This window comes from Amphiura filiformis, chromosome 12 (assembly GCF_039555335.1).
Source record: "Amphiura filiformis chromosome 12, Afil_fr2py, whole genome shotgun sequence".
Lineage (NCBI taxonomy): Eukaryota > Metazoa > Echinodermata > Ophiuroidea > Amphilepidida > Amphiuridae > Amphiura > Amphiura filiformis.
In genome coordinates, this window is record NC_092639.1 from 4,428,511 (window position 1) to 4,444,757 (window position 16,247).

General features: G+C 36.7%; 1 protein-coding gene across 1 annotated transcript; it reads left to right on the forward strand.

Annotated features, from left to right (window-relative positions):
- The first annotated feature begins 209 nt into the window (after window positions 1-209).
- LOC140165681 (uncharacterized) lies at window positions 210-6,574 on the forward strand. The gene is made up of 2 exons (XM_072188986.1): window positions 210-325; window positions 4,505-6,574. Exon 2 carries the CDS (start codon window positions 4,514-4,516, stop codon window positions 6,311-6,313), a length of 1,800 nt encoding a protein of 599 aa, XP_072045087.1. The 5' UTR covers window positions 210-325; window positions 4,505-4,513; the 3' UTR covers window positions 6,314-6,574.
- Window positions 6,575-16,247: the final 9,673 nt, after the last annotated feature.

Below are 16,247 nucleotides of genomic sequence, written 5' to 3' on the forward strand. Positions count from 1 at the left end.
TTTCCCATTTTTAAATATTTAAAAATATTTAATTTCCCCTTCCTGAAATTTAAATCGGGGCGCCCTTGTCCCTTTTCCCGTTCTTTTTCGTTTTGGTATTTTCCCCTAGCCCCTCTTTCTCCCTTGGCTCGGCTTTATAATTTCCCCCTTCGTATAGAAATGTAAAAGTCCACAGAGTCGTGACAGGTCGTGACCTCGTACAGACAGCCCGTCGACCATTTAGTGGTAAATTAATCTTTGGAATGTTGGGATTTCGCTGTCAAAAATTGATAAATTGAACAATAAAACGGCAAAATAGAGAGAATTTAAAGCTGTTATACAGGAGGTAAGTGTGTAAATGTTACTTATTATGAGCTAATTGGTGTATTTGATTTATACAAAAGCAGAAATAATAAAGTCTAAAAAGGGACTTTTCCGACTTCGATTAAATTTTTAATAAGCTCTCAACACTATAAAACTAGCATGAAAAGCCTAGTAATTTTTGTTCAGTGGATCTTGATGAGATAGCTCTTGATATTTTGAAAAAATGTTGTATGGGAGGCAAGAGGTCCGCTGAGCTTGATAAAGGACCACTTCCTAATTAACTTGAGAACTCTATCTTTGAATTTGCACGTACAATGTCCGAGGTGCTCTGATGATAACACTCCGATCGCCAATGCCATGCAATCTTAATCTATGTTTACCTATGGTGTAGTAGGCCAGTGGGACAACGGAACAGCTACGTGAACGAGCTACATGTACGATAGTTATGCATTCGATGCTGCATATTTATGATGTAGAGAACCGTTTCGCGTAAAGGTTCGTGCTGGATTACAAACTTGTAGGTATGCCAGGCAAACCTTAGTTAACACATTGCTAGTCAGCCAAATTCGCCGACAATGTCAATGCATATTTACATAGAAATTTAAAACAACTGGCAAGAAGGAAACCTACATAAATATGTTTTCTATACGGGGTACTTCACTTGACCCAAATATATGATTTTTTATGGTGATAAGACAATCGCACATGGAATTTTAGAGGGATTTTGATAGCAGTTCCATTAAAAAAAGCTGCTATCATAATGAGAAACACAATAAACAAAATAATGTGAAAATCTAGAAACACCCCGAAATGCCGCTTTGGGGAATTTTGCTAGCTGAATCTTTTTGATGAAAGTCAATCTTTGACAAGATGTAACTTTGCTACGGAAAGTGCTATGAAAAAAAGGTTTTCAGTTTTGGCTTTGTTTACTCAAGCCTCAAGGGCTTTCATTTGATATATAAAATGATGCAGTTTGATGGCAAATTTGAATTCACCTAGCATACCTAAAACTTGGGAGAACCGAAATTTGTTCGCGCAAGCTTTCAAGTCTGATCGCACTTTGTGTACATATTTTACCATTCTTTACTGCAACGAAAATGTGATTATCTCATTAAGGTGGTACAACACCCCTGGCCAATTTTGTGCCTATTTTTTTTGCATTTTTCTCAAAAATTAAAGCACATTGGTGACAAATAAGATATGTGTCTGTAGACTGTATCTGTTAAGGCCACGCATACAATCACCATCTCTGGTTGTCGACACATTGGGGGGTCATGTGCAAAGTCGCGTTAAATATTGAAGTGGGCCTTTGAAGTCAGCATCTTGATGTTGATAGTTTCTAGCTTGGTCTTGAAGGTCTTGACGTCGGGTGCGGTGCGTAGGTCCTGGTCGAGTTTGGTTGTAAGATAAGGCCCCCGATTGCCTAGTCCTGGGTTGACTGTATATTATAGGGGCAAGGACTACAACTACTGTACTGAGGCCCTTCGCACTTGATTATTAGTTTCCTGTTTACCGCCCGCGTCCAAAAATGAAAATCTCAAAATAATTATTTTATTTTTATTTCTAATTTTCTCCTTTAAAAATAACTTTCAACTACTTCTACTTGCCATTTTCTGACTTTAATAATATCAACAATAATGATGAATAAACAAAGAGTACAGCCCCACCTTCACTTATTTATAAAATCAAATATTGTTGTGAAATAATTAAATGCCAGCTCTAGTCAAAAGGAGTCAACAGTTGCTTGTAATAGTTCAAAGTAAATAAAGAAAATAAAAGATAATTAATCAGCCCTCGAATTAACCCACGGCACCCATGGCATTTTGCCGTGGGTGCCCAACCCCACTGCCGCAATGCCATCAAAATATGTCTTTACCCAAGGCAGTCACTTGCCGTGCCCTCTAATGAAGTTGCCGTCGGTGCCCCAGCCCTGCCTCTTCATTATAAAATCATCTATCAGACTGTTTGTGTGTGTTTTCTTCACTTTTGAGAAATTGCCTTGGTGCCCTTCTCAAATTTTCAACAGTTGCCATGATGCCCTCTTGAAATATTACAAACTGCTGTGCTGCCTTGTCTTTTCAGTGACAATCCAAGGCAATTATCAACTTGCCCTAAAAAAGTTGCTGTGCCCCTTCAGATCCTTAATTCGAGGGCTGTAATTAATAATTAAAAGTCACCTCGTCCCTTTTTCAAAATCTTCAACAGGAAACTAATAATCAAGTGCGAAGGGCCTTACGGTAGTTATTGATCAAATATTGGTTTTCCCTCAGTTTTGACTGTAACCCCACAACTGTTGTCTGTGCTGAAATAAAATTTCAAGTGCAGTAGTTGTAGTCCTTGCCCCTATAAAGTATAATATACATATCTTGTCCCCAATGCGTTATAATGTTTGAGAAAAATAGGCACAAAATTGGGCAGGGGTGTAGTACCCCTTAATAATCCAAGAATATAAATTATAGAAAATATAAGTTTTCTTCACTGTCAATTTATTGTACGATCACAAATGATTTCAATGTTTACAACCCGACCATCCCATATAGATGTGACCTCAAATTAATGAGAGCGTATAAAAAGTGTCTCCTTTATTGGTTGTATTTGTTTCACCTTACATATTTCCACCAATCACAGCAACTGGAATCAAACTTTTTGTTTGTTTTTTCATTTAAAGAGCTTATTATAATTACACACACATGCTCACCTTTTACTCCAATAGTTGTTCAAAATAACATGTGCAAGAAATTTAATTTGATTTGCGTTTCATTTGAAAAGCTACAATGTATGGTTTAAAATTCCAAATAAAAGTACGGTACATACAAAAGCTGTTTTCAGCGAACATTTAAGGAAATTTGTTGTTACAATTTTTTATTTCATGTTAAAAATTATGAATGTATATATATATACATATGGTCATGTTTTTTGAGGTGGGACCCAATTGTGTCACATCTTGCAATTTGTCAAAAATCAACTCCTTTTTTTTTATTTTTGATTATATTTCAAAAAGTTTTCACCCAAACTAGTAAAAGTATACATTTTTAGAAAGCATATATTGTCATGATTGCAAATCTGTAAAGTTTGAATGGATATACAGGGTGTACCAAAAAATATACAGGGTGATTCCATTGAAAAATACCGAAAAAATTAAATTTCTTTACCGCCCAATATTTCTACATAGTATATTAAATTGGAAAATGAACTTGATATTTGGAATGTACACAGTTAGTCCTTTCATTAAATGTATAGTTTGTACTATATTTGTTAAGCCCATTGTGTTATACAGGGTGTGAAAAAAAGTTGTAAATTAATTTTTTTAATTTATGTAAAATTTCCCTAAGTGCCATTAAATTTGGAAGATATATTCAAAATAGTTTACAGACTTGCTATAATATCCAATTTAAATATCCAATTCCTATATAGGGTGTTCCAAAAATCAATATTCAGTGAATAATTAGTAACAAAGGTACATGTACAATACATGTACAATTAGCCTACATCAATAAACTATTTAACAATAACCAGAGATCAATAAGTCATCAGATTAAATCCTTTGACTGTAATAATCTCATTTTAGAAGATTTATTTCATATTTCAAAGATAAAACAATATTGAAATTTATTTCATATGCATGCATGCAAAATTACAGCCCATTGTATTGTATGACCCACATTCCACTGCATTAATTAAAAGCTTGTTAAATCCTTAATTACTAAGTTCATTAAGATTAACTAGGCAATTATAGTTAAATAGAAAGTTAAAAAATAAGATTAACATTATGCAAAATGCATTTTTACTTCTACTAGGCAACAAAGTGCATAAATTTTATTAATGAACATCAACTTCCCATTGGAATTACGCAGAGCTCCTCCGCTTCCGGCTCCTCAACTTCCGGCACCACCCCTGACTAATTAACTTAAGTAAGCTGTTGTAATTAATTAATACATTTGTTTAATTGTATTTGTTATTAATTCATTAGATTAATAATTTATCTTCAAAATAAGACCAAAACCATTTGTTCATGATGAATTTTAGCAAAAATATAGGAATAAGTAGACAAAATGATTTAGCAAAATGTGACAGCACCACCTTTTTTAGGGTCCCAGAAGTCAAATATGTACATTCTAGATATTCCAATCGACCACCTGAACGAAATAAGTGCTTTTAAAAATATGAAAACAAACTTCAATCATATTCTTTTCCTACACAGACTCACACAATGGGAGTTCTCAACTTCTGTGATCCATGTGGTGCGCTCCGTGTGAGGGAGGTCAAAGGTCAGTTGGAGAAGCTCATCACAGTTAAAACCAAGCCGAGAGCACATCACTGTGGACTTTGTCAGACTGAACTTGATCGTAAAGGTATTAGTATCAAAAAGGAGCCAATCAAAGCAAGGAGAAAGAAATGCAAACAAGAGAAGTCTACAGGTGACATACAAGTAAAAGTAGAAAAGACAAGAACCCGATTAAAAACTGGGACCATCAAACCTGTCCATTTTGAAGATTTGGATTCTGGGGCTGACGATGATAGCATTGATATCCCTTTTGAATGTGTCAACGTATCGGAAGACTCTGACGCCAGCACTGATGATAAAAAGCCAATTGTGGTGAAAGCTATCAAAGTAGAGGGCTCAGCTTTTAACAAAAAACAGAAAGGTAAAGGGAAAAAGAAAAAGAAAGCTCGTCAAGAAAAGGTTCTTACAGACGCAGAATTTGCTAAGCGACGGGCTTTAGATGAACGAGTACTGGCAATGGTGGATAAAGATGCCCCCAAAACAAGATCTCTTACATGTAAGGAATGCAAGATGGTGTTTTGCCATATTCAGAAGTTTGTCAAACATATCGGCACTCACATGGAAGGAGAACTTAACATAGACTTGCCGTACGTTTGTCCCATTTGCGCGCAGCGTGCGGGCAACTTCTTATCTCTCGACAGACATTTGATATTACACAAGCAAGAGAAGCCATACTGCTGCAAATGGCCTGATTGCAAAGCGTCCTTTGCATGTAAACGATACCTGACAAAACACATAAGACGCCATGAAGGGCATAAATCCTATTACCGTAGACCGGCACCAAAAATACGCAAATTTAAATGCTCAAAGTGCGAGTATATGGCTATCAGTAGAGAGTCGCTGAGTTTTCACGAGAACACCCACACGCAAGCAAGACCATTTAAATGTGATTTCTGTGATCGATCATTTAATAATCCACGGAATAAAACCATCCATGAGCGAAATATGCATAGTACAAGCAAAGATAATCACTTCATGTGCGAGTCATGCGGTTATTCATCCTTCTTCAAAGCCGATCTTCTAAAGCATCAACGAATTCATACTGGAGACAAACCTTTCGCGTGCGAAATTTGCGATTATCGTTCGAGTCGACGCGACAATCTTCGTAAACACATCCGCATTCACACAGGTGAGAAGAAACATAAATGTCACTACTGTGATATTGTGTTCCACTCCCAACAAAGCTGCAAAGATCATGAAAAAGACATCCATATCAATGCTCAGCCAATAGCTATTCACAAAACCAAAGAAGGTTCTGTGGGGTTCCATTCTCAACAAGTTTTCAAAGAACTTGAAAAAGATATTCTTGTTAGTGCTCAGCCAGAAGATACCCACCATGCCAAAGATAGTTCTTTGGTTTTCCACTCTCAGCAAAGTTACAAAGAACATGAAAAAGACATAGATATGAATGCTCAGTCAGTTGCTTCTCACCAAGCCAAAGATAGTTCTTTGGTTTTCCACTCTCAACAAAGTTACAAAGAACAAGATAAAGACATTCATGTTAATGCCCAGCCAGTAGCTACCCACCAAGCCAAAGATAGTTCTTCAGTTTTCCACTCGCAGCAAAGTTACAAAGAACATGAAAGAGACATCAATATCAGCGCTGCTTTCCACCGTGCAAAGAAAGTTCTTCCATTGAAGCACCATCATCATCTTCATCATCGTCTAATCCCAAGGTCCATATGCCACAGATTATGCCAAATCCTCATCACCCACAGAACCTAAACCCAATGCTAATGAACAACCCACCAATAGAAGAACTACCACGGGAGAGACTTTATGACCACTCCAAGATGACAGGTCCAGTAGCTCCATTCAGACCTCATCATCCTCACCAACAACCTGCACCACCTCCTCCTCATCAGCCAGACAGATCACAGTCTGATTGGATTAGAGCTGTCAGTTTCCTTCAACATCTTCATCAAATGTAGTGACCAGAGAATATCATGGAAAATTGGAAAAAGTACTGAAGTGTGCACAGTTAGTTATAGCCAAAATAACAATTTCTCGATCATGAGAGGATGTACCTTCTGTGTCAGCGTACTTTTCATAGAATAACACGATCGCGCGGCCTGCATGACCGAACCTTGACCTTGCCTAGCAACAACCGTGTGATTGGTCAATCATTGGCTCTCATGATCGAGAATTAAATATTTTGGCTATAGCTACATGTAAGAAAATTCATAATGCTCGTCAGTCCTTTGTATATATATAGGCTTTTAATTTAGCTGTTGGTCCTGTGTACATGGACCTACATGTACAGGGGTCCATTTCACTATATTTTTAACCCTTCGTAACTCAAGTAAACGTTCGTAAAGTTACGAATACCCAATACAAGATGTAACATTATGAAGGGTCCCTGTAGTAAATCCCTATTACATGTACTTACAAAGGGTACCATTTGTAAGTAAGTTTAGTGAAATGGAACTTGCGACTCGTCGTAAGTTACAAACGATTTTGAGACTTAAAAAGCTTTGTAAAGTTTAGTGAAATGGACTCCAGTACCTGTAGCAGTCACTAGTCGGTTTTAAAAAGTTTTATCCCCAATCTGGCCTGGTGCTGTTTAGTACAGACATATTCTGCAACATTGTCTGTGGAGGAAGCTTTGGGCTATTCCAGGTGAAATCCGTACACCCTCTATCATGTCTATAGAAGATAGACATGTCATTATATATATAATTAACCCTAATGCCCCAGGTGGTTTTTGGAAAAGGGGAAAGAACTTCAAAGAAGACGAATAGATCTGAAGATTTGATAGAGCACAGCCACCTATTCCTTCGTGTAATGTGTCCTTGCATGATCATTGTGCAATCAGATACTAGTATGGGATACTTGGGCTTGAAGTCTCTTTGTGTATTTTTTGATGTTTGGTATATAGTGTACTGTTAGGGTTCACAGGGATTGTTTGTGAATTTCAAATTAAGTAACCTGAATGGGTGACTTCATTGGAAATCTACACCCCTTGTGTGGGAGATTAAGATCATGCCTTCATTATTTTGTATGCTATATGGATTCTAAGCTACCATTCACAAGTAAAACAAGCAATATTTGTGTATTTATTATCTATAGTTATTACATTTGTGTTATCTAATGAAGCATGTGATTGGTCGAGAGGCGGGCATAAACAACATTAATACACATCTGCTTGACGATTTTGGTACAGAAAAAAGGTAGGGATACCACGTTTCTAGAATCATGCATCACATTTTTGTTATTGTTTGATGAAAAACAACACTGAATGTTTGGGATCGAGCGTGGTCGTTTTTTATGCCCCCTGCTCTGCCTCAGGCTAGACTTGAGTCCAGTCCTCATTTACGGAGTTTAAGGTTTAGGGTTGGGTAGGGCGTCTTGTATAAGACTAGTAGAGTTGCACTCTATTCTGCAATCACTCCATTTTATGTTGCATGTACATTTGTAGTCATAAAGTAATGAGTACAATCTAGGTCATATCAGTATGCTTCTTGACCATTTGACAAATACCAGATTAGATATATATGTGACTGACCTGTTAGTGTTACCACGAAATGAGCTTAACCCCTGAGTACTACCTGCCGATCTAACATTGCCTCTGATTGGTCAATTACATGATATTTTCACTTTAATCACTAATCAGAATGGAGCTATGCAAATAATTCATCCCAATTTTTTTGTGTGATGTTGCTGATTGGGCCAGTATATAATTAATAAAACTTCTTTTTGGCCAATTGGCAGGTAGTTCTCATGGGGTTAAAGTCGCAAGTTGTTGTTAGTTTCCAGACATCCTGGCTGACTGAGTTCTGTATTTGCCGCACAACTGTACAAATCAGGACCAGGGTAGTATGCCCTTTTGTGATGGCCCATTGTGCCCCTATTCCAGGGATGCCTGATTTCCTACTTTTTGGTACTTCACATTTCTGCACTTTTTGTTTTCAACCCATTTTGGAGGTTTCAGGCCTTCATTTCTGAAAATAGCAGGAGCTCAGTTTAGTCACTCTCCTATGTGTACTGAGGAGCTTGACAAGGAGCTTAATTATAATATCAATATTTAAAACCATAGGATTTTAAAGAAGTGAGGAGCTCAATAAATTGAGCTCCTGAAATACTGTTATGGGGAGCTGTAGGAGCTCCGGCTCAATTGAGCTCCTCAAAAATGGCATCCCTGCAGGCCATTCACAAAGGACATGCAGACGTATACTATTGGCTTGAACAGGTATGTGAAACAAAGAACACCAACATTCACAACGGCTTTACGCTTATTTTGTGGTAGCAGATTTATATGAAGGGTTAAGGACAAGAAGGCCCTTTCTGCAATAGCTGCCATGTGTTATATCTTTAGAAGTGTACACTGCATAGAATGCAGACATTGGCAAATATCTATAAGGCAGCTATTGCAGATAGGGTCTTCTTGCACCAATCCCTCAATATCAAGTACCCCTCTTGTCTTTTGCCAGTGATGGGGGAAAACATTGTACTTGATCCAGTTCAAAGTCATTGTGAAATAACCATTGCTGCTTTATATGTGCTCGTTGAATGATGTAAGGTACTTAAATAATTGCCAGTCACTTGAAAAAAAAGAAAAAAGGATGACAAATGGAGGAACAGGTAGATTTGATTGCAAAATTGTGTGCTAATTATATTTTTTTGGTAATCTTGTGTTTCACCACCTGCAACATCTTCCTAAGGTGACCCGCTACTAAAGTTTGTTCGGTTTACATGTACATACATGTATAAGGCGGAAAAAATAAGACTCATAACACCGTGTATTGATATAGAATGGCATGTACGTGGTTGGACGCGATGCTTACGCTAGTTGTGTGTTGCGTAATGCGTGACCAGCGCACGCTTATGTAAATTTACGCGAGCGTGAGTTGGGACTTTATTGACGCGCGCAGTAACAAAAGCCGAATAATTTCTGCCTAATAAAAGCCGAAACAAACTTTATGAATGGAATAAAACAGCTTCACTCTGTGATTTGTATGATGTCATGGGTGGCAGAGTGGTAGTATTTGGGAAGGCAAAATTGCTGATGGGACCTATTGCTGATGGGACCTACATATCAAGGGTTGAGAACCAGAAAATCTTTAAAATCACTACAGTAATGAAAATCATTGTGAGGTGACTGAGGTCAGGCTTTCTGGTTCTCAATTTGTACAAAATGTATGTATATTTGATAGCTGTGTAAGAGAATTGATGCTTTGTTCAAGTCCTTTGTGAGAAACTTTCTTTCTTAGAATAATAATTCTTCCAACCAGTGTCCAAAATAAGGAAAACATGGAGGTTGTCCCAAGGACAACTAAATCATAAATTCTGCTTGTACTCAACATATTTTGGTTACCCCCCAAGATGTGTCATATTTTTGAGTGCAAACAATCAAATTTGTTTTTATTTCTCTGGAATATCCATAGCCACAAATTGGTAAACCTGTCCAAGCTTCAACATTTGCCATTGTGATTATGCAGATCTCAAACACTGGCACTTTGTAACATTTGTAAGTTACACCTTTTTACAACATTTGGAGAGCCTACATAAATTTTGTGCAATATAATATTATACATGTACATGTTTGATCCCACCCTTCAACTTGGACTTCCCTCCCCTGACAAAATTCCCTGTGCCGTTGTCAAGTTTTTATGGATGAAAATGGATGGATCTGGACTTTGGTTGGAATTCCAAAATCTTCCAACGGGTGTGGTACACAAATAGAAAAGCCCATTGTAGTCTAAGTAGAGAGTAGAATTAGTGGCAATATGTTTGACCATCTTCATCAGTGCCACTTTGCCATTGAAGTCAGGCTGTACATGTGATAGGTAACTTTAATATTATCATTAAAATCCAACTCAAAAAGACAAAATATTGCCGTAAAATATTGGTGCTTCTGTATTATTGTATTATTTTTAATTATGCTTGATGTACTAGTTATATAATTATGTATTCATGTCTTTGACAAAATGTATCCTCATTATTTTTGTTAATTTTGACTCAAATGTATTTTAATTTGTTGAGGTCGAGGCAGTGCAACCTCATACAGGGTGACCAAAACAAGCATGAAATATCAGCTTATTTGGGGCATATTTCTGCCCTCCCTCTCACTCCCTTTCCTAGGGTTATACAATAGGTACCTGACTATCTAAGAATACCCATGCAATAAAATATGTATACAGGTCCACAATTCCATGCAATTCCTCTCCTATAATTTGAGTACACAGGAATTTGGGTCAGGAACGTGCACATAAATGTCAAATTTGCAGCCTTTGCCTCCATGGACCAGATCGTGTCAAAAAGAATCCTTGCTCCTTCCTTCCTGGGTTGAGGATTCTTTCACGGGAATGTGTAAATCCTGGGGATATGTATCGCACAGTGCATGTAAACCTATTGTAAAAACTGGATTTGAATGAACACAGCATATAAAATTGCTACACATTTCCAAAATTGTGTAGCAAAGTAATCAAAATTGAGTACATGTAGCATTTTGCTCCGCGATACCGGATATGGCCAACTCAGTCCCGATTAGTTGGTACATGTATTTCCAGTGTCTTTTGATTGATTTGATCAGTATTTTAGCCCCACCCATATTTTATCCTTTGAAATAATGATCATGTACTGTTTATTCAAATGAAGTTCTTAATGTTGAAGTTCACCTATCCTCCATCAATTAACCAAGTCAACAAAGAAATTGAGTTAACTTAAGGTAATACGATGTATTGTTGGTCGAAGTTCGAAGCAGCAACAAAAAAATGTAGTTCACAGCATCTTGCTAATAGTAGTTAACTTTAGCAAAAAATTGCATTGCTCAATTCATAGCGAGCGTAGAAGAATTCAAATATCACAGATATACTTTTGTAGGTCCTATGGTTCTTGAGTTATGTTGTAAAGAGGGCTGAAACAACAACACTTTTGTAAAACGTACATAAAGCCAACAATAAATTAAGCAGGTTTTCAAAGTATATGATTTGTAGAATGAACTTTTGCAAAACACCAAAGTGTTATTTTTCAATAATATATTGGTTCAGATAATGAAAATCTTTTTTTTTTTGGCCGCTTCGACCAACAATACCTCGTATAACCTTAAGTTTGAAATGTTTATGAAAGATGAAATGCCATCAATTAGCCCACCTTGTAAATTCCACCAGATTGTAAATTATTTTTTTAGCCATACATGTAGATGAGTGGCTGCAAATGTACACTGTAAGTTTTGACTACATGTAAAAGTTGTTTATTCGTGCTGTATCAGATTTCTTTATAGAAGTGAATGTGAATTTCAAACTCTTATTATACACGTTGTTGCTAACCCATAAAGAAAAATCAGTCAATAGAAGTGGAGTGATTTGTCTACATGAGTAAAGACATGATGGGAAGTGTAAGAGTTTCAAAGGGCAATCTGTTGGTGGAATATTGAGATGCTTGAACCTGTGACCTCCGATTGTAGTTGGAAGTGTTTGTATTGACCGTTTATGTAGAAAGGGTAGGATAACGAGTAGTACTTCATGAAATGAGGTATGATATCTTTGAAAATTAGCATTGGGTTAAATATTATACAAATATACATGTACTTCCCTAAATGTACATTTTGTAATTTACAGACTGGTGTATCACCAGTGATCAAGTCAAAGTGGGGTGCAAAATTTGTACTTATTTTTTATTGATCTCCATGTGTGTACAGTGTATGTAGCAATGATATTTATTGAAAATATATACCAGCAAAATATTTAATGTAAGCAAGTTAAACAACAGCTTTGTTTTAAATTGAATTCTGGCCTCTTTGAATTGGATTTTGTGGCTATCGGGTATCCGGCAGCTGGTTTTTGTAGTAACCCAGGTATTACAATTTTTTAATTGACGAGATGTAGAATGCTGTGAATATTGCGAGTCATTGTACAAAATATACAATGTGCATATAGTAGGCAAAGAAAAATGTCCAAGAGATATGGCTAGAAAGTTATGTGCCACTCTCATTACATATGTAAACTGGCCTCAAAAAGAAACTTATAATTTTCACAAGGTCGTATCTTAAAATCCTGTTTATAAAAATGAACAAAAATTACACACAGGATAACTTCAATACTCTACTCTAAACACATGTCAGTAACCAAGCAGTTGTCCAACTGACACAACAGCAAAATGCACTGACATAGAACACCTTCCTGGACCACATTCACAGCCCAACAGATTTCTTTTGCTGGGTTCCAATTATTCGCATGTGAATGTGGTCCTGCAAGATGTTCCGTGTCAGTACATTTTACTGTTGTGTCAGTTGGACAACTGCTTGGTTACTGACATGTGTTTAGACTTTAGAGTAGAGTATTGAAGTAATCCTGTGTGTAATTTTTGTTATCACTCTGGTATATTGTTTTTAGTAAGTAGGCTATACAAGTTTTACCTGTACAAGCCACTGTGTAGTATGTCATTATAGCGAATGACCCATTGTTTGAATTCCCCCATTCACAAAGTACATACAGACATACTATTGGCTTGAACAGGTACGGGTGAAACAAATAACATCAACGCAGCAGCCAGGATGTCTTTAAACTAATGCAACTTACGCTCATGGTAGTAGGTCACAAATATGTTCATTGTAGATGTATGTAACTATGTATGGCCAGTAAAATGCATCGAAAAAGAAAGTGCCCGTTTGTTTAAGTGGTCATATTAACATCTCAAAAAAAGTAACTAACCCACTTAAAAAATGACCATTATTCAAAAAGGGACTATTGTATTACAAAAATCTGTAAAATGCGTTGGAAGCAGAATTTATTTCTGCACATTTTGACACCTCATTTGATATGATAGCCAATAAAACACAGGTCAATTTAATGTAGTGAGGCTGTCCAGATTTGAAAGTTGCACTTGCATACAATACAAAAACACTCGGATATCATTACACAGATTTGATTCCATTATAAAACTGAACACAAAATCAATACGTATTAATTTACTGCAACTTTCAAATCTTGGGTTACATTGATTTAAATGTACGATGTGACGTCAATATTTAGTCAATTGCTACAAATGAGGTGTCAAAATGTGCGGAAATAAATTCTGCTTCCAACGCATTTTACAGATTTGTAATTCAATTCCCGTTTTTTAATAATGGTCATTATTTAAGGGGGGTTAGTTACATTTTTTGAGATGTTTATTTATGTTCCACTAAACCTTATTGTGATGGGGGATTTAAAAGCATGGGTTCCGAAAAGAACATTGTGCGCTCACATACTGCCGGGCAAGGAACAATGGTCATTGCCAACAAACTGCCTGGCAATAACGTCACAAGTCAACTCATCTAGTCATCTATAGGTGAATGGGGCGTATATACACTTTTAAAAAAATACAAGAAAATTTGCATGTTTTTTACAATACTAATGTAGTTTTATTCATTGTAGTTTTTAGAATATAAATACATGTATTTTATTTTCTAACATAAGTAGTCCATACAAAATATTTTAAACCTGTAATTTATTGTAAGTCTTCATAACTTCAAAGAAATACTTCATGTATAAAATGAGTATCAAATTTTGAAATTTTTGAAATTAACGAGACAATGAAAATTTGTTCAGATGTTTTCACAGGCATAATTATATAACATAATCAGCTTGTAATCACAGACATAATTATATACTATGATCAGCTTCTAGGCAGGACTCTTAACATTGGTGGAATGGCATACACACAGCTGGGCACAGTACCAACATGAACTGCATTTTGCATGAACTGCATATTGTGTGACTGACGCTCGCTTTTGTGGGCGTAATTTGGGACTTCATGTGCGCAGTAATAAAACCAATTTAATTCTTGCCTATGGCAAGCCTATTCATAGTATAGGAGAATCTGTACTCCCTGCATCTTTATTCAGGAGGAAAATTAAGGTATTCATGTTTTTGCCTGGAATATATTTGAAACGTATCGCTTCTTGTGCACAACACTATAGCACTTTAGCAGACTGGGATAAGGAATTTGACGTTTTCAGGGTAACATTTGGCATGAGGCACTGATGGAGTTCAAGGATCAACACAATCGTAAATTTAATATTGCTGTCGGCAAGGACTTGAATACTCCCCATTTTTTTCCTCCGTGGCTAATGTAATGGTATATACAGGGTGATACAGAGAATCATGATTCTCCTTAAATTATTAAATTATCCAACTCTTTGTATACAAATATGTGACACAATCTGGTCCATGGGGGCTAAAAAAAGGCGGCAAATTTGAAACTGAGGTGGAGTAAAAAAACAATGAAATACATAAGAAAATGCCTCCTTTGGCCCCCATGGACCAGATCGTGTATATATATTTCATCATGATTATATACATTCAGTTAATTTTGAATTTTGTTTCCAAAATCTGTTATCTTTTGTTTTGTATGCACTGTTTAAAATAATGTACAATATGGTGCTAAAATTATTGTATTATGTAATATATTAGAAAAAGTTTACAACATACTTAATAAAAGTAAAAATATACAATATAAAATAGACTGTTTCCAACATTATGATTTTAATACTGTGTGTGTGTTTTACATATAAAAACAGTTTATGACCATTTCTTTGAACAAGTTCATTTGGATTGAACTATATTTGACATGGTTCTTTAACAATTCCAGTAAAAATGTTGTTGATTACTCACATTTTTAGTGATGTTTCACCACTACACTAGATAGTCTGTATTTACCTCAAGTCACCGGCACTAGCTTTGAAATTCAGCGTGTGCTGCACCCGGGTGCTGCATTGGCGTAGCGTGGTTTCTTGCGTGTACATAAGCCGCATGTTGGCCGCGCGCGAAAGTATGTACACGCACCAAGTATAACGCTAAGCTAACACAGAACACGCTGAACTTCAAAGCAATTGTGCCGGTGACTCGAGGTAGATACAGCCTATTCGCTACTTGCACGGTTCCGCCATTATGCACTATGTGCGGGAGAGCCTCGAACTGGCAGCATACATGAATGGGAATTGAACTAGTCATAACGTTCTGTGTAAGGTTACATAATTCTTCCTTTCATGTATGCTGCCAGTTCGAGGCTCTCCCCGCACATAGTGCATAATGGCGAACCGCAAGTAGCTTAATAGTCTGTATATCTACCTCGTCTCAAGTCACCGACATTAGCTTTGAAGTTCAGCATGTGCTGCGTTGGCTTAGCGTAGTTTCTTGCATGTACATATGCGGCACATTGATCACGCACGTAAAAGTATGTACACGCATCAAGTAACGCTAATATAATACAGAACACGCTGAACTTCAAAGCTAGTGCCGATGATTCGTAGATGTAGACTATAGGTTGTGCATATGATATATCATCCTGTAAATATGGCAGACTACTCAAATGCATTCAACAAAAGCATGATTGCATCTACATACGACAGTTCGTCTCACACATAGAGCAAATGTACTACGATCAAATAGGTCGATGACAACATTTGATTGAATGGACTGCACTGCGTCATGATTACGGGGAAGGAAACCGGTTCATATCCTATGTTTGGAGCCAATCGATAAAAGCATGCAGGGCCTCTATAGTGGTTTCATCAGACTGGCAACTCGTTACTTTTGACTGTTTCCTTTTGAGGTCATGATGAGATGGCCCCTCCCTCATCCTTATTCATAGTCCTCGTCCTTATCAATTGGGATGATCAAAGTTAATTTGTATTCATGTCATAGTCTATTAATGATTTCAAAATGCATTGAATTTG

Bases quoted from the DNA above. Each gene is read 5' to 3' on its own strand.
- LOC140165681 (XM_072188986.1), top strand. From the start codon at position 4,514: ATGGGAGTTCTCAACTTCTGTGATCCATGTGGTGCGCTCCGTGTGAGG.